General features: G+C 34.3%; 1 protein-coding gene across 3 annotated transcripts in view; it reads left to right on the top strand.

The window, feature by feature from the left end:
- SUSD1 (sushi domain containing 1) overlaps positions 1 to 20,377 on the top strand; it is a 296,420-nt gene that overhangs the window by 37,148 nt on the left and 238,895 nt on the right. For all 3 annotated transcript variants that reach the window (XM_031942900.1, XM_031942890.1, XM_031942907.1), the window contains exons 2-3: positions 3,543 to 3,656; positions 4,870 to 5,025. In XM_031942900.1, coding sequence (XP_031798760.1) covers positions 3,543 to 3,656; positions 4,870 to 5,025 — 270 coding nt within the window. The remainder of the gene's footprint in view (positions 1 to 3,542; positions 3,657 to 4,869; positions 5,026 to 20,377) is intronic.

Here is a 20,377-nt window from a genome sequence, read left to right as displayed (position 1 = left end):
TTCAAGATTCATCCCCTCCCCTTCCCCTTTTAACTTTTAATTGGCTGGAGGAACAGTTCCTGGTCGGCTCTAGAAACACCCTTTTCCCCACCCCATTGTGTCAAGATCTGTGTTATTGCTCTCACTCTGGGTGGAGAAGATATACTTGAACCTCATTAAGCAAGTGCAATGAAGTAAAGCCTTCTCCTGGTTATTAGGAGAATAACCTTAGGTTTAAGGCTGTTTCTGGCCTAGACCCTTTATCAGAACTCTGTAGCCATGTCAATTTCTCTTTCTCAAAACTTATTAGTTAGTGTTACTTATCTTATATTACCTTGAAGTCTGCAACATTCTGTGGAAACTTAGTTTTTCAGTATTTTTCATTGTCTGCTCAAGGTTCCTGAAGAATTAAATTTTAACTGTTCTGTGGAAACTTAACCCTAGTTTGTCTCCCACAGTTAGAGAATATATTCAGTTTCCTGACTTTTGGGGTATAGTTACAAATTGCTTTCACTTCATAGATCAATAAATAACACATTGATTTATTTGTCTCCCCACATTCTCCAATAATTGTGATTCTTTTTTTTTGATTATTTAAAAAAATTTGATAGTTGTGAAGTGGAACCTCAGAATTACTAAGTGTGTATTTCTCTTATTACTAGTGATTTGGAACATTTTTATGTGGTTGTTTAGGCTTACAGCTCTTCTTTTGTGAATTACTGATCCATGTTTTTTAAACACTTATGAATTTGGGAATGCCTTGTGTTCACACACACACATATATATATATGTTTATATACATACATATATACACATACATACAAACACATATATAAATATCAATTTGTTCTAAATCTTGGATATCAGACTTTTATCAGAGAGATTTGTTAATTTTACCCCTTCTATGTTTAATTGCATTGCATTTTTTGTACAAAAACTTTCAATTTTATGTAATCAAAATTGTTCATTTTATATCCTGTTCATTATATCTATATCTATATCTACATCTACTCTCTATCTTTTGTTTGGTCAAGAACTCTTCCCTTCTCTACAATTGTGAAAGATATCTCTTTATACTCACATGTAATTTGCTAATTATGATATGAGCTTTTATATCTAGGTCAAGTAGTTATTTGTAATTTATTGTGGTATATAGTATGAGATGTTGATCTAAGCATTATTCTTCTGAGAGAGTTTTTTCTTTTTAATAGTGAATCTTTATTCCAGAGTCATTGGTTTTTGGCTTATGGAATTCTATGCTTCTTTAGGTGCTTTTGTGTTCCATACAGTAACCATTCTCCTTTTTTTTTTTTTTTTTTTTTTTTTAAATTTTTTCCCAGTACCAAACAGTTTTGATGGTTGCTACTTTGTATTTTAGAGATTTGGTACTGCTAGAACTCTTTCCATATTTTCATAATTTCATTTAAAATTCTTGATCTTATTACTTTAGATGAATTTTATCATATTATTATTATATATTTATTATTTTTATAGAACTATGTCTTTTTCTATTAATCCTTTAGTAGTTTGTGTCACTAAATCTGTAATTATTTACATATATATGTACATGTATACATATATATCTCTGTGTATATATATATACATATATACATACATATCAATTTCTGTTTCTTACCAATAAACCCTATATAATTAGAAAATAAAATTACATTTAAAATATTTTTGAAAATGTTAACTATCTTATAGTTCATTGACTAAAACACAAAGGAATTAAGTGAATATTTGATGATTGGTGCTTAAGAGGCACATATGTCTATATTTTACATGATAATATATGTATAAACTATATCAAACTGCCTGATTTCATGGAATTTTTGGATGAAGAAATTCTCTCTACCAAGGCAAACTAGCTCTTTCTCTGTAGTTTGTTATCTTAAAGCTTTACCTAGAGTTCGGGGGAGTTGTGTGATCTATTCAGGTTCATGTAGGCAGTATTGGAGGTGGAATTTCAGTTCAGATTTTTTTGACTTTTAGCTCTCCATATGTGATGTCATGCAGCCTCTCCCTCCCTGAAACATGTTGAAAGTAATGCTTATTCCTTCTACCCCACATGTTGATAAATCTTGTGTGATATGGTGATTCCTTGATACTTCGATTGTTTCTCTCTTAACTATTTTAGTATTATTTTTTTGTCTTGGAAGCTCTGGATTTTGACAGTGTCATTTCTGGGTATTTTAAGGGTGGGTTTCCTTTGAGAAGATAATTAGTGCATTCTTTTTGTTTTGATTCTAATAGGGCAGTTTTCTTTTATATTTTCTAGAAATGTGATGTTTTAATCTTCATATAATATTGTCTTTTCTTGATCTATTTTCCAGGCCAATTGTCTTAGAGATAGTAAATAGCTTATATTTCCTTTTATTTTCTTAATCTTTTGACTATGTTATAACATAGAATGGTTGAGTTTTGTTTGTTTTATTCTGTTTTTCAGGGAGTCCATTATTTGGATAAGATTTTCCTATTTTTTTATTCTAAGCAATTTATTTTCTTTGCCATTTTTTCTTTTGAGAATCCTCCTTTCACTTTTAATTTCATATTTTTAATCATTTTTTTCAATTACTATTTTAATCTTTGTGGCCAAATCATTATTTTTTTCTTTTGAAGCTCTTCTATAATTGTTATGCTGTTCTCTTCTATTTCTGGGCTTGTCTCTTGAATTTCTCTTATCCCAAAGTATTTCTTTATTGTATTTGGTGTCTTCTGTTACTTGATCTCAAAGAACTTACATTCTAGTTGGAAAAGGGACTTTAACACACATATGCAAATAACTATCATACCAGGCAGAATGCAAGTAAGTTACAAGAGAGACATCAAGTATTATTTAATTCCTAATGGTAATTAGTAGCTTGGTTAATGTTTATGTTTTATATGAAAAATATGGGTGACAGTTTTTATTAGAAATATATTATTGAGACCTAGAAATGTTCTCAGGCAGTGGTTACTCATATTCACTACAGAAAGAGGAGCCTTCATTGCCCTTACATTGCCTTTGAGGCAGTTTCCCATTTTATATTCTTATGGGTGCATTTTCCAGCTTGATTTCTAATACCCAGCCATAGTTTGACACATGCTTTTTCAGGATATGTTATTTTCCTCTCGGTTACATTTCAAGAACATTTTTAGCCTTTTTCTTTTTTTGACAAGACTTTGAATTCCCAATTTTTCACCCTTCTTCCCTTTTTACTCTCTCCTTACCTATTTTGAAGATAGTGGGCAGTTTGATATAGTTTATACATATGTTATCATGTAAAACATAGACATATATGCCAATTAAGCACCAATCATTAATTTGTTCCCAGTAACCTAGTCCTAAATGTAGAATCCCTTGATAGCAAAAAAAAAAAAAAAAAAAAAAAAAAAAATGCTTCTCTTTCACCCTTTCTGAATGATAACTTTTTATTTACTTATATAAAGTAGCAGGCAGTAGTGGAGCAGTCAGTTTTGTTCAGTTATAGTGCTCTAGTTATATACAATTCTTATAGAGAATCATAAGCCAGCTTGTTGGGATATTTTTCTTTTCCTTAAAGATATGATATATGATTCAGTTTCAGGTGTCTGTGCCACTTGTCATGTACATGCCACCTGTCAGCAGAGAGATGGGAAGGAGAGTTGTATCTGCAATTATGGATTTGTGGGCAATGGGATAACCCAATGTCATGGTAAGTCCTGAATTCTCTGATGTCGAAGAGTTGAAAAGGAGCAGAATGTTCACATAATTATAGAATAATAGGGGTAGATGAAGCCCAAGAGAACCACTGGGTCCATCCCCTTATTTTATACACGAGAAAATTGAGGACTCTGTAGAAAGGGGAACGGGCTTATGGGTGCTTTCCTAGTCTAGGAGTTGTTGGACAACTAGAAGTGTTGTTTATGTCTGATTGGGTGAGATTCTCTTTATTTTTAAGTAAAAACTTTTAAAAAGTCTTCCTAATGATAAATCTTATATTCTGGAGGGATACGGGAAAATAGCAAGGCTCAGTGAAAGTGGAATTACTGTCATCACATGTGGATTTGAATCCTGGCTCTTCCACATAAAATCTGTATAATCTTGATTTCTCTATGCTTTGCTCATATGTATAAAGATGAGGGGTGGAAACAGATATTTTCTAAGGTCTTTTAGCTTCAAATCCTATGGAATAAATCTCCCATTATGTACTCCAGTTTTTAGCTTAAAAGAAGCTTGAATGCCATTTCCTCAAAGTGATAGGAGGATAGTAAATAGCTAGTTTCTCATCTTGTATAAAGAAAAATGAACTGAGAAAAGACAGGGATGTTGCATTGCACATGGAATGTCAACATTGGAAAGAACTTCAGAGGTGAGCTACTTCAACCCTTTTTGGGGCAAGGATGACATCTACAAAATATGTTACCAATTTAATGATCTTTTATTAATTACCTATTGTGTGCAAGACACTGTTTTAGACACTGTAGATTAGGGCTTCTTAAACTTTTTAATACTCTTGACTCCTTTTTACATGAGAAATTTTTACACAATCCCAGGTATATAGTTGTATAAAATAGGTATACAAATCAAACATTTATTGATAATAAATCATAATTTCACAGCTCCCAATTCAGTAACATGACCCCAAATGGGGTTGTCACCTAGTTTAAGAAGCTTTTCTGTAGAAACAAGGTTCAGAAAGATCCAGAACCCACCCTAAAGGAAATTAAACCAGTAGTTTAGATTTGACATAATTGCTAAGCTGTCTTCCATGAGAACCTGCATTAAGCCCTTTTCCACATGAATTATTTCTCATATAGGCCATGAAATTAAAATGTTAGTAAGCCCATCTTTGTTGTTCTAAATGCAGTATTATCATAGAGTATGTCTTTATAACTCCTTTTTTGTGTACTGGAATGCATCAACAGATAAAGATGAGTGTCAATATGGAGCCACTGTGGTCTGTGGGAACAAAACATCTTGCCATAATACCCTTGGAGGCTTTTACTGCGTTTGTCTGGAAGGCTATCGAGCAACAAACAACAACAAGACATTCATTCCCAATGATGGCACTTTTTGTACAGGTAAATGAAGAACACCTGGGTAAGGAGTTTAGGGAAGTGAAACTGAAAGAAAACAGAAGCAGATGTTGTTCTTTAGTGCTAAGTTTTTCTCCTCTATCTCCCATTACTGAAAGCAGGAACAAATGACTGTAATTCTGTGGGGTGTGTTTAGCACCATCAGGAAGGATTTGGAAACTAACTTGGGGATTATGACTATGTCAGTGTGGAAGAAGAAGCAGTGATTGTGCAGATCATGTAAGTTCCAGGTGTGTCTGTTCATCTTTGTGCAGATGGTGAATTAGATGGTAGGTAAGAAAATTAGTTCAGGAGAGAATGGCAACTGAAAACTTGAACATCAACATACACTTGTGTCAATGGAAAAAGGAGAGATTAGCCTGAGGCTTGCATCTTTTTCTCTATGAACATCATGGTATGTACTTGGGAATAGGACTTCAAACCGCTTGCTAGTCAACTCTCCTCTCTTCGCTGCTTTTTCATTTCCCTTTGTATGAACAATAATGAAAAATTCGAAGATTAAATTTCACCACGTGTAACTTAATTGTATCATAGCTCACTTCTAGGTCTCTGTTATGAAAGAAGATGTACCCTAACAAGTTGAGGACATATTTGGTTTTGTTACTGAATTATAGTATGTGAGAGCTTTGAGAAGCTTCTGCTCGTTGGTAATGCCATTATGAGTGCTGGAACCTTGGGAGGCATATCTTGGGATCATCTTGAGAAGATATGAGAGGCAACAGTGAAAATGTTGATAAGATAGTTGACTTTGGAGTCAGGAAGGCCTGGGTACTGGCTCTCTGGCTCAGGAAAGCCATTTAACTTCTTAGTGCTTTAGACAAATCTAATTATATAGATTGGATCTATATTCTCTATGAATAATTTACTATTCCTATATAATACAAAATAATATCTACATTATAGATTTATATATGATACAGTGTATATTTAGTATTATAATATATAATAAAATTGTATATATTAGATTTATATAAATCAAAATATAAATTGCAGGAAAAGTTTTGAACCAGCATAGATAGAGGAAATTGACCCTTAGGTAATGAAACCACAGGTCTAGTCCTTATCCTTTCTTCTCTACTGGGAAAAATGTCATGAGGTTTGTTGGATCACTCTTAGGTCTCCATAAAAGGTGGGGGGGGGGAACTGAAATAAAAATAGATTATATTGTGTCCTTTTGGTAACTAGTTACTGTGCACTTTGAATATTAGGGACTGTTTTTGAGGGTGGAAAAACCCAGCTGGCATTGTGCAGTGAGAAAATGATCTCAAGAGGATGCTACCACACCTGGCTTGGAAAAGAGAAAGTATTTCAACAAGTTCTGTGCTACTATTAGGGCTGGCATACAGTAACCAAAGCTGTTGGACCTTCTGGCTTGCTCTAAAATAGTGAGAGAGAGAATAGAAGCTTAACTGTGAGGCTCTATTGTTCTATTCTGCTTTTTCAATGATAATCCTATAGAATGATCAGTCAGGAGCTCATGTGATATGTCTGTTCCCTTGGGTGTTTCTGTATGAATCATTAATAAGGGCCTGTACTGATCCAGAGCCTAGATATCTGCAAAATATATCTAAAAAGGAAGCTATTATGTGGTGGAGGAGATTAGTCTATTCAGTCTAAAAATCTGTTTATTCCACAATTGAGCTCAAAAGCCACAGCCCTCATAAAAGATAATTTTTGATGGGCTTCATAACAAGAGACTCAGGACCATTTGGGGTTGGTTCATAGATGGGTAGAACTGACATTTTGGGAGTTTGAATGATGTGTTCCTGCAATCAAGATCAAATTGTTTGCCTTCTCAAATAAGGGGTAGAGAAAGAAGGGAAGAAGAGAATTTGGAACTCAAAATTTTAAAAAATGAATGCTAATTTTTTTCTTTACATTTAACTGGAAAATATTTGATGAAATGAAAAAATATATATTAAAATATTATTTGTTCCTGTAGGAAACTTCTAGGAAAAAATTGAGTGAAGAAGAAAAATTTCTGTCTATTTGCGGCTTCTTCAGGCATGATATGCAGGGGTCCTCAAACTACAGCCCGCAGGCCAGATGGGGCAGCTGAGGACGATTATCCCCCTCACCCAGGGCTATGAAGTTTCTTTAAAGGCCCACAAAACAAAGTTTTTGTTTTTACTATAGTCCGGCCCTCCAACAGTCTGAGGGACAGTGAACTGGCCCCCTATTAAAAAGTTTGAGGACCCCATAGATTTAGAGTTAGAAGGAATTTTAATCTAGTCGAGCCCTCATATTTAATAGAAGAAGAAACTTAAAGCCCAGAGTAGTTAACTGACTATTAAGGTCACAAACATCTCTGAGTACTGTTGGTGGAAGGTTAAATACTTATAATTTTCAGTATATTCACAGTGACACTGGAATCTGAATAATGTATTTGTTAAATCACTCTCATGATATAACTTTTTGTTATAATGATAATTTTTTTTTGTTTTTATAAAGAAAAGTAACCAACCAGGACTATGAGGGGGTTCCCATAGGTTTACTTAAATAGTTCTTAATCTTAAAATATCCCAGAATTTTTAAAGTAATCAGAATAGAAGAAGAGAACCATGTTTTTGCTTCTTCATTGACTAAAATGACAAGTTCTACCTTTTTATTTTATCCTTTTGATTGGTATCAAGGCATAGCAGGTATAGTATGATTTATTCTTGGATGAATATGAGAATTAGCTGAATATCCTGAATGGCTTTAATAGCAAATGACTTTCTATTTGACCACATAAGTGACTTGCTGTCAAATTAAACTTGTGAATATAGCAATAACTTAGAATCACGAAATTTACAAGACTCTATTTTATTCTGTTATGTTCCACTCAATTTGAGTTTTGCCACATATATAGAGCTATCATTTCTGAGGAGTCCTTGCTCATTTGTCCCCAAAGGACTAACAAAAGGGGACTGCCTTTGTAGTTGGAGTTTTTGTTTGGTTTTAGGAACATTTTAAAAGAGCTGGACAATTTTAAGATTTTTCTATTGTCAGTGTTCTGTTAGGAAGAAAGGAAAAAAAAATAAAACAAATTCTTTATTGCTCAAATAGGGACACTTCGTGACAGAATGTATGAAAGGGAGTTGAAGCTGAAATTGGAGGTAGGAGATTCTGTTAAGCATCATGATAAAGTGGGCAAAGTTCTGAACTTGGAGTGTGAAGATTCAGATTTGAGTTCTAGATTTGATATTAAGTGTATGGAAGTGATTCTAGTTCTGAGCTTTAGTTACTTTATCAGTAAAATGGGATAATGATAATAATTGCACTATCTACTTCATAGGGTTTAATTCTGTGATGGGAAAAGGGACTCTATCCAGAAAAAACTCTGACATAAAAACAAAAGGCACCAAAATATTTATTTTACAGATAATTTATACATCAATACTTACTTCGAATGAAACAAGGTTATTCTAGCATTTTTTCTTTTTAACGACCACAGACTATTTTGTTGTTGTTCAATCAGTTCATTCATGTTCTGATTCTTTGTGACTCCATTTGGGTTTTTTTGGCAGAAATACTGGAGTGATTTGCCATTTCCTTTTCCAGCTCATTTTCCATATGAGGCAACTGAGGCAAACAGATTTAATTGACTTGTCCAGCATCACAGACTTAGCAAGTGTCTAATGCTAAATTTGAACTCAGGAAGATTCATCTTCCTGATGCCATTGTATCCATTTTGCCACCAAGTTGCATAGGCCCATATGGTCCTGGGACCATATTTATCCAACTCTAAATTTTCTTTCTCTCTGGTTTCTCAAAAACATAGGCAATAGCTTGGCAGTCAGGTCTTTAAGTTATTTGAATACCCTGGAAAACTTTTCATCTATCTTTGTTAAAAGAAAATCAATTAAGCAAAAATAATCTATAGAACAACGGCAACTGATGTTACATTCTGCCCCATAAGTCCTTCATAGCTCTGCAAAAAGTAGAGAGGGATGTTTGTTACTTATTTTCCTGAACTAATATTAGTTATTTTTTTAAATTTATTTTTAAAAATTTAATAGCCTTTTATTTACAGGATATATGCATGGGTAACTTTACAGCATTAACAATTGCCAAACCTCTTGTTCCAGTTTTTCACCTCTTACCCCCCCACCCTCTCCCCTAGATGGCAGGATGACCAGTAGATGTTAAATATATTAAAATATAAATTAGATACACAATAAGTATACATGACCAAAACGTTATTTTGCTGTACAAAAAGAATCAGACTCTGAAATATTGTACAATTAGCTTGTGAAGGAAATCAAAAATGCAGGTGTGCATAAATATAGGGATTGGGAATTCAATGTAATGGTTTTTAGTCATATTCCAGAGTTCTTTTTCTGGGCATAGCTGGTTCAGTTCATTACTGCTCCATTGGAAATGATTTGGTTGATCTCGTTGCTGAGGATGGCCTGGTCCATCAGAACTGGTCATCATATAGTATTGTTGTTGAAGTATATAATGATCTCCTGGTCCTGCTCATTTCACTCAGCATCAGTTCGTGTAAGTCTCTCCAGGCCTTTCTGAAATCATCCTGTTGGTCATTTCTTACAGAACAGTAATATTCCATAATATTCATATACCAGAATTTATTCAGCCATTCTCCAACTGATGGACATCCATTCAGTTTCCAGTTTTTAGCCACTACAAAAAGGGCTGCCACAAACATTCGTGCACATACAGGTCCCTTTCCCTTCTTTATAATCTCTTTGGGATATAATCCCAGTAGTAACACTGCTGGATCAAAGGGTATGCACAGTTTGATAACTTTTTGAGCATAGTTCCAAACTACTCTCCAAAATGGTTGGATTCGTTCACAACTCCACCAACAATGCATCAATGTCCCAGTTTTCCCGCATCCCCTCCAACAATCATCATTATTTTTTCCTGTCATCTTAGCCAATCTGACAGGTGTGTAGTGGTATCTTAGAGTTGTCTTAATTTGCATTTCTCTGATTAATAATGACTTGGAGCATCTTTTCATATGACTAGAAATAGTTTCAATTTCTTCATCTGAGAATTGTCTGTTCATATCCTTTGACCATTTTTCAATTGGAGAATGGCTTGATTTTTTATAAATTAGAGTTAATTCTCTATATATTTTGGAAATGAGGCCTTTATCAGAACCTTTGACTGTAAAAATATTTTCCCAGTTTATTGCTTCCCTTCTAATCTTGTCTGCATTAGTTTTGTTTGTACAAAAACTTTTCAGTTTGGTATAATCGAAATTTTCTATTTTGTGATCAGTAATGATCTCTAGTTCTGCTTTGGTCATAAAGACCTTCCCCTTCCACAGGTCTGAGAGGTAAACTATCCTGTGTTCCTCTAATTTATTAATAATTTCATTCTTTATGCCTAGGTCATGAACCCATTTTGACCTTATCTTGGTGTACGGTGTTAAGTATGGATCAATGCCTGAACTAATATTGGTTATTGAAAATATTCCTAAGCAGGTTTCCCTTTGGTATTTTTAAAAATAATAATATTTGTCTTGTTCTTGAAAAAAATAATTTTTTATGTTCTTTACCTCTTTTGAGACTTTCACTAACCTTATAAGGTTTTGGGGGGGTGACTTCAGAAATTATTATCTTCATTTTATGCATGAAGAAACTGGCACTTAGGAAAATTAAATGACTTGCACATGGTCACACAACTGAGAACTATGGGATTTAAATCCAGGTCTTTCTGATTCCAGGTCACATACTTTATCTAGTGTATCAGATAGCCTTCCCTTATGTTCTTACTTACATGATTGTAGTCGTGTGTATTATTCTCCTGGTTCTTATTTCATTCTGGATTGGTTTGTATAATGCATCTATGTTTTTTTTAATTCCTTAGATTTGTTAATTTTTCCTCTGCATAATAAGAATGCATTATAGTGCTGCATTTTTTTAGTCACCCTCCAGTAAATGAGCACTGAACTTTGTTCCCAGTTATTTGTTGTTATCAAAGGGCTCTTATGAAACTTTTGGCATAAATAGAACTTTTTTTTTCTGTCCTTGACCTCCTTTGGGTATAATTCCATTAATGGTATTGCTGAAATAAATGATATGAACAATATAGTACTTTTTCTTAACTAATTCTAAGTCATTTCCCAGAAATGTTGGCCTAATAAGCAGTTCCATCAATATTATTTTAGTGTGCCTGTCTTTCCACAGCCCTTTCAACACTGATGGGTTTCAATTTTTAGTCAACTTTGCCAATTTTTTGGGTGAGGTGGAAATCTTCAGAGCTGATTTCATTTATACATCATCAGTGACCTGATGTGTTTTCTATGACTATCAATTGTTTGCAATTCTTTTGAAAACTGTTTATATATTTTTGACCATTTTTCTACTTGGGAAAATGACTCTTGTTCTCATATAGAATTCATATCAATTCCCTACATGTATTAGATATTGGACTTTTGCTAGAGATGTTTCATAGTATAATTTTTCTTCCCAATTTATCTTCCTAGTTTTAAAATTTTTTCTTTTGTGACAGTTGCCTTATTGACAGATTAAATAAATTCTGTAGATATAGCACACTTATATTGCAAAAAACATTTTATAGATTCTCTCATATGTTTATTGTGAACAAGATGAAGAGATAAGAACCAGACCGCAATGTAGTCAATTGGATTTAGAACTGCTTCAATGACTAAGCTGAAAGGTAGTGTCTAATGGAAGTACTGAAGGAATATCTTAAGTAGAGTGGTCCTTGAATTCTATCTTTGGCTCTAAATCTGTTCAACTTTTTAAAAAAAACCCAGTGATTTGGATTAATGTATAGATACCATGATTATAAAATTTTCAGATATCAGGGAGGTATGAGAAATTGGATAACAAAGTCAAAATTTTAAAAAGGCTATTGGACCAAATCTAATAAAATAAAGTTAAACAGGGATGATAAAATGTTATATATATATATATATATATATATATATATATATATACATATACACACATACATATAAACTTTTCAACGATTATTTAGCACAGGTGTGACTCTAGGTTGGTGGATAAAAATGATGACAAAATGTTGGTGTGAGAGTTTTGTAGAAAAAAAGACATTCTCTCTCTTCAAATATCTCTCTCTAGATTTTAGAAGAAAATGTAGAATCATATGTATATCTGAAAAAAGAAAGACTATCTCTAGTTTCCAAAACTCTCAGACCAGTTCCACTCTTCATGTAGGGATTTGGTTTGAGGTGAGTTTTCTCTCCACTAATTTAGTCACCCCTAAGAAGTGACATACAAAAAACTTTCAGTTTTGAAAATCTGAGTTCCATTATGCCAAAGGGCTTTAAAACTCTGCATACCCTTTGATCCAGCAGTGTCTCTATTGGGTCTCTATTCCAAAGATATCATAAAAAAGGGAAAAGAACCCACATGTACAAAAATGTTTGTAGCAGCCCTTTTTGTAGTGGCAAGGAACTGGAAACTGAGTGCATGACCATCAGTTGGGGAGTAGCTGAATAAATTTTGATATATGAATGTAATGGAATATTATTGTTCTATAAGAAATAAACAGCAGGATGATTTCAGAAAGGCCTAGAAAAGCTTACATGAACGGATGCTAAATGAAGTGAGCAAAACCAAGAGAATATTGTACCCAGCAACAAGAAGATTATGTGATGATCAACTGTGATGGACTTGGCTCTTTTCAACAATGAGGTGATCCAGGCCAGTTCCAATAAACTTATGATAGAGAGAGCCATCTGCATCCAGAAAGAGAACTATGGGGACTAAAAGTGGATCACAACATAATATTTACATCTTTTTTGTTGTTATTTGAATGGTTGTTTTTCTCTTTCTGATTTTTTTTTCTCTTTTGATCTGGTTCGTCTTGTGTAGAATGATAAATGTGAAAATATGTTTAGGAGAATTGCATGTATAACCTATATTAGAGTACTTGCTGGGAGAAAGAAAAATTTGGAATATGTTTTGCAAGGGTGAATGTTGAAAACTATCATACAAAGATAGTAAAAAAGTAAAAAGTTTTTTTTTTCAATAGACTTTTTAAATTAAAGTCTTTTATTTTCAAAAGATATGCATGGATAATTTTTCAACACTGACCCTTTAAAAACCTTGTGTTCCAAATTTCCCCACCCTTCCTCCCACCCCCTCCCCTAGATGTCAGGTAATCCAATATATGTTAAACATGTTAAAAATATATGTTAAATCCAATATATGTGTACATATTTATATAATTATCTTGCTGCACAAGAAAAATAAGATAAAAAAAATAAAATGCAAGTAAACAACAACAGAAAGATTGAAAATGCTATGTTGTGATCCACATTCATTTCCCACAGTCCTCTCTTTGGGTATAGATGGTTCTCTTCTTAACAAGATCATTCTAACTGGCCTCAACCATCTCATCATTGAAAAGAGGCACATCCATCAGAATTGATCATTCAATAATCTCATTTCCATGTATAATGATTTCCTCGTTCTGCTCATTTCACTTAGCATCAATTCATGTAGTTCTCTCCAAGCCTCTCTGAAATCATCCTGCTGGTCGTTTCTTACAGAACAATAATATTCCATAGCATTCATATATTATAACTTATTCAGCCATTCTCCAACTGATGGGCATCCACTCAGTTTCCAGTTTTTTTTGCCACTAAAAAAAGGAATGCTACAAACATTTTTATGTTTGTGAGTCCCTTTCCCTTTTTTATGACCTCTTTGCTGGATCAAAGGGTATGCACGTTTTGATAGCCCTCTGGACATAGTTCCAAATTGTTCTCCAGATTGGTTGGATCAGATCACAATTCTACCAACAATGTATTAGTGTCCCAGCTTTCCTACATCCCCTCCAACATTTGTCATTATCTTTTCCTGTCATTTTAGCCAGTCTGACAGATATGTAGTGGTATTTCAGAGTAATCTTAATATGCATTTCTCTGATCAATAGTGATTTGGAGCACCTTTTCATGTGGCTACAAATAGTTTTAGTTTCTTCATCTGAAAATTGTCTGTTCATATCCTTTGACCATTTATCATTTGGAGAATGGCTTGAACTATTACAAATTTGAGTCAATTCTCTATATATTTTAGAAATGAGGCCTTTATCAAACCCTTTGCATGTAAAAATGTTTTCCCAGTTTATTGTTTCCCTTTTAGTCTTGTCTGCATTAGTTTTGTTTGTACAAAAACTTTTAAATTTAATATAATCAAAATTATCTATTTTATGATCAATCTTTAATTCTTCTTTGGTTACAAATTCCTTCTTCCTCCACAAATCTGAGAGGTAAACTATCCTATGTTCTTCTAATTTGTTTATAATATCATTCTTTATGTTTATATCATGAACCCATTTCAATCTTATCTTGGTATACGGTATTAGGTGTGGGTCTTTGCCTACTTTCTGTCATATTAATTTCCAATTTTCCGGCAGTTTTTGTCAAATAGTGAGTACTTGTCCAAAACTGGGGTCTTTGGGTTTATCAAACACTAGATTGCTATAATCATCAACTATTTTGTCCTTTGAACCTAATCTATTCCCTGATCAACTACTCTACTTCTTAGCCAGTACCAAATGGTTTTGATGAACACTAAAAAAGCTATTATTTAAAAAACATAAATAAAATGCTGATCAGGTAAAAAAAAAAAAACAAAAGAAAAAATCTGGGTTCTCTATAGCTTTAAAAATCTACTTGCAAATCAAATGTACAGATCGAAGGGAAGACATTGCTAAAGAAGTTATTTGAAAAGGATCTAGAGTTTGTTCATGTCACATGTTCTATCATGTCACATGTCACTAATGTGATATGGTGACCAAAAATGTAGATGCAGTATTACATAGTGTTAAGAAAAACAAAATATCCAGGATAAGGGAGATTATGGTTTCCATTGTTCTCTCTTATTTAGATAAAATTCTTCTGGATTATTGTTCTGAGTTCTACATGCCATCTTTTAGGAAGGACATTGATGAACCAGAATAATGAGAGGCATATGAGGACTGATTGATGCACCTGGAAGTGTTTAGCATGAAGACTAAGGCAAAATGTGATAGAATCCTTTAGTATATGAAACAGAAATTAACATTAATCATCCAGCATTTAGCATAGTGTCTGGCATATAGTGGGCACTTAATAAAGATTGATTGATTGTCTTCAGAGGATACAACAAGAATAAATAGGTGGAAGTTTCAGAGAGGTAGAATTCAGCTCTGGGAGGAAAAACAGTATCAATTAGAGTCATAGCAAAATGGAATAGAGTAATTTATGCCTGAGTAGGTGTGTTGTCCTTTGTTGAGGTCTTCCTTCAAGTTGGGGCTGAATAACAAGTTTTTGGAAGATATTAGAGAAAGGATTCTTGTATAAAATTGTCAATTATTGAATAAGATAACCTTTGAAGTTCATTCTATTCCAATTCTGAGTCTGGGAAGATGTTTCTGGACTCTGCAGTCTGGGAGTAATGGAATTACTTGGCCACCCACAGTTATTGAGGACTCACTGGATACCATATGGGGAAGAAGCGTTTACAACAACAAAAAAAGATTGTATTCATTGGAGCAAACTTTTAATTCTTCCTTAGAACTTACTATCTAAGTAAAATAGCAAGTTTCTATATGTTCAAAAATCTTCCGGGAAGATCTGATGATAAATAGATTTTGAGAAGACAACCAAACATGATTACCTATACTTAATGACTCTGAGTGGAAGGGGCCTCAGTGGCCTTCCAGTTCAGTCTGTTTCCAAACTGGAATCCCTTCTACAATATCACCAACAATAGTGGTTCCCTGAAGGCTAACATGTAACTTCACCTGGTTAGCTGTCAGCTTGGTCATGTCCTGTTGATAATGAGGACTCTTATACGTGGGGTGAATATAGAGAAATATAAGACTCATAGTTTTGGGAAAAGGAATCTACTTGGTTGAAACTACATTATTACATCAGAATTCCATTGTGATTAGTAAGGTCTTCTTTATGGTAGGTAAAATACCTGAGATATTGTTCAAAGGTCCAATTTGTGTACTTTGCCTGCCTTTTAATAACAGTTAACATTTGTATATGTCACTTAAAGATTTACAGTATGATTTATATCCATCATTATGTAGGGATAGGTCAGTGGTCAGGTCTGCCAAATCATGTGAGTTGTGAGCCACTATATTGTGACATTCATCTTAAAGAGTGAAGGCATGGAAAGATTAAATTACTCTGAAAGAAATTAGATATATTTTAGTTTCTGGCAGTTCCTCTGACTCATGTGTTAAATCTCTGCGATAGAAGTTTCTTCCCTTTTGGCCCCATTCTTTAGGCTTGTATAATAAAATCTTATGAATTTGAAATTTATGCTAATTGGTACAAGGGCTGGGTTAAGATTTGTGCTTCCAGCTTTTATGGGAACAATTTTCTAAACAATGTTAAAAATAACAACGATAAATATGGATATATGTTTAGAAGGATTGTACATATTTAACCTATATGGGATTGCTTGCTACCTTGGGGAGGGAAAAAAATTTGGAACATAAGGTCTTAAAGAAAATGAATGTTGGAAACTATTTTACATAAACTTGGAAAAATAAAATACAATTGAAAAATATGTTTAACAAATTTTTAGCAAGGTCTTCAGAAGCATATACAGCTATGTAAATATTTGATTCGTTAGTCACAAGTCAGTGTTTAGTCAGTCTTTAAAGCAAGTCCCCTAATGAGAAATTCTTAAAGATAACCTCTTCTGATTATTCCATTACTAATTCCATTCTTCCATTAATTCCATTACTTCTGTATGCATTTGAAAATAATGAAGCAGTATTTCTCTTAAATACAACAAAACCTAATTTATACTTTTTACTAAACTTAGCTTTCCCCCAATTAGTATGAATCAATAAAATTTTCTTTCATTAAAGATTTTGTCATAAGTGTTTTAGCTTTTTTCTCCCTAATAGTCCTCCCCTTGGTGAGTTCCTGTCAATCTTTTTGTTTTTAGGAAAGGTGTTGTGCAGAACATGCATCAGGAAAGGGTCTACTCAGCCCAAGTCACTAGAAACTCTCTCAAACAGTTCATTTTTGATAAATTTTTGTAATTTACATGAGGTATAGTAGAGAGCTGTACTTGAAGCTAGATCTTGTCTCTTCTCTGTGATCACAGGCAGATCACTTAAATTTTCAGTACTTAAGTCAAATGTTTAAGACTACTAATTGCAGGTGGTGACTTGCATTTGTAACTCCCTTTAGTATGAAATCGTGAATTCGGTCACTATCATTTATTTCTTTTCCCCATGCCTATATCCTTCATTAGCTCTGGGTTCTAGTTCAGATCGTGAAGGAGTTGGGAAGAATTTCCATGATTCTTTTGATTTTGACAAAAACTGTCTGAAAGGATACAGATGGGGATACAACCCCAGGGTGAAGTTTTAGAAGGCAGCTGTGTGGTAAACTCAACTTCATAGGCAGTCTTTGAATGCGTACAGATTTCAGAACAACGGGAAGTACACAGAGTAATGAAATGATTTTAACTGTGTCCGTTCTAAATGGATGTTTCTGCCTGTTAATGTCCTATCTTAATCCAGAAATGAATAAAGGTTGACCACTGAAGGGGAAGACAGCAGGGGTGGAATGAGGGTTGATCTTGATTATATAGTGGAAGAGAGGAAGCTTTTTATGTTCATTTTCTTTGTGGAACTTTGCCTTCTTGGACAACACTTGTCCTTTCTTGAAATGGTCTTTCATTTTTATCTTACTGCCTTTCTATTGTGAGCAACTCACTATAAGTACTGATTTTTAAATGATATAGATAAAGCTTAGTTCTTTGGCCATGTCTTATTCTTCTGATTGCAGTTAAGGACCCTTCACTATGAATTTACTGTCTGTATTCCAAAATTCAAGTATAGGAACAGTGTGGGTAGAATGGAATGCTTTCTCTTACTCTCCTCCCTTCCCCGCTTGTCATGTACCCTTAAGAGACTATGGAAGGCTCCATGTACTCATTTAATAGAAGGGCAGTATTGGATAATGAGTGAGGCAGTTTATGTTCTGGGGAGGCTTGGAGATAGCGGGAAGAAAAGTATTATTTATTTTAATTTAGGAGATAATCCTTCCATCTTGAATTGCAGAAATAATCTGATTTTATCCAAGTTTCTGGGTATCCTTGAAGAAATGTCAGAGAAAATAGTGAGAGGCATTCTGGCCTGGAAAAATTGTGTTAAAAAAGAAAAAAAGAGCAAACTTGAAGCACAGGGTTTGGAAACAGAGGATTATAGTGGAAATAATGCTGCATCTGATAATTAGGAGAAATGAGTTCAAATCCTGTCTTAGATGAGTTTCTTGATACTTTTGTAACAATGGGCAAATCATTTAATTTAAGTTTCAGTTTTGTTATTATTGTTCATTCATTTCAGTCATGTCTGACTCTGTGACCATATTTGGAGTTTTCTTGGCAAAGATACTGGGAGTAGTTTGCCATTTGCTTCCCCAAGTCATTTTACACATGAGGAAAAGGAGTCCAAAAGGGTTATAACTAGTTCAGGGTCACAGAGCAAGTAAATGTCTGAGACTGGATTTGAGTTTAGGTGTTCCTTACTCCAGCCTGGGTGATCTAGTCATGGCACCACCTAGCTGCTACCAAACTTCAGTTTACTTATCATAAAAGTAGTGATAATGAGATCTTTTGTACTTATTTTTTAGGTTCACTGTGAGGGAAAAATGACAGGCTATATATAAAGTCCTTTGCAAACCTTAAAGTGCTGTGTAATCATCTTTACAAGTATTATTAGTGTTTGTATAGAGGTTCAGGAGGAGAAAATGTTGGATGTTGGGCAGTAGTGTGTATATATGTGTGTGTGTGTGTGTGTATGTGTGTGTGTGTGTGTGTGTGTGTGAAATGCAAAAGAAATCATGTACTGGCATAGTATATGCCAATAGGAAAACCCTGCTGTTCAGGTGCCCATCCTTCTAGCTCTCTCCCCTTCTTTGCAGATGGCCAGCTTGGGATGGCGCCAGGTAAGTACAGTCAGAAAGCTGGTTGTCACCATGGTGACAGTGAAACTTTCATTGATTTGTAGTGGGAGCAGGGTGGAAGGAGAGAGACACTCAAGGATAGCTGCCTCTTCCATTTCAGTGTTATTAAAGGCCTGTGTTTTTTTTTTTTTTTTACCATTTGGAAACAGAATCCCCATTCAAGGCCACTGCAAAGCTTTGCTTCTACTATTAAAGAAAAAAAAAACTAATTTGGAAAGGAAAAAGATGACCAGTGGTTATTTTCCCTCTCCCATCCTCTTCACACTCCTTCCTCCCCAATCCCTTTGGTCTTATAATAAAATAATTCTGGGACACAGCTGGGTTTCGTGGTTTATGCCTCTTGAAAATATTAACCAAGAGTTCCAGGAAACCAAGGGTGTCCCTTTCCTGACCTCTCTACCTCCCTTCCTTTCCTGACTTCCTCCCCCTCGTGTCTCTAAACTCCTACCTTTTGTGCTTATCAGTTTTATTTATTCTTCCTATTTTTTTCCTTGCTCAGCCAAGGGAGAGACTTCAGTGGAATGAAGTTAAATTGTTTTGCATCATTAAAACTATAACTCAAGACAGAATTTCCCAGGGATTTTTGGTGACCTGAAATTTTTTTTCTGGGTAACCAGATGCCATTTTATCTGTATTTCAATCGTATTTCAATCTGTGATCTCATCATCGTGGGAACACTCTCTCTCTACCAAGTAGCAGCTCATAATGCATTGAGGCCTTTTCATCCTGTATAATGCTTGTTTGTGTCTTTCTAATATAAATCATCACATCTTCTGTAGAGAATTATGCACTGGAGGCTTACCTCTGGTTATTTTTATATTTCATTTCAAGCTCTGCTATCCTTCCCCCTTTCTTCATGACTAGTCTATCTGATAGCAACTAGGGGACACGGTGGATTATGTGCTGAACCTTGTTAGGAAGACCTAAATTCAAATTTGGCCTCAATTACTTACTTGCTGTATGATCTTGGGCAACTCACTTAACCTTTGTCTGCCTCCTCAACAGTAAAATGGAAACAGTAATAGCACTTTCCTCTCAAAGTTGTTGTGAGCATCAGTTGAGATGGTATTTGTAAAAAGCTTAGCTCAGTTGGTACTTACTTAATGTTTGTTCCCTTCCTTCTCACCTCCCTTTCTGGTTTTACATGTCCTTGATATCATTTCCTCGTACTTTTTGTCACAAGGAAGTCTTCATTGTTAATGTAATCCTGCCTACTTAGACTCAGCATCTTACTGTCATCCTTTCTTTGGGTTTTCTGTAATCTTTTAAGATTGCCAGGATCCATCATTACGGAGCATTGTGATTGAGCTGTTGGTGTTAAGAATATTAAAACTCCTGGGGCAGCTAGGTGAAGCAGTGGATTGAGCACCAGCCCTGAAGTCAGGAGGACTTGAGTTTAAATAT

The sequence above is a fragment of the Sarcophilus harrisii genome, chromosome 1, assembly GCF_902635505.1.
Source record: "Sarcophilus harrisii chromosome 1, mSarHar1.11, whole genome shotgun sequence".
Classification (NCBI taxonomy): Eukaryota; Metazoa; Chordata; class Mammalia; order Dasyuromorphia; family Dasyuridae; genus Sarcophilus; species Sarcophilus harrisii.
Note: the sequence above shows the minus strand (reverse complement) of the source record. Positions and strands in the feature narration are given on the sequence as shown.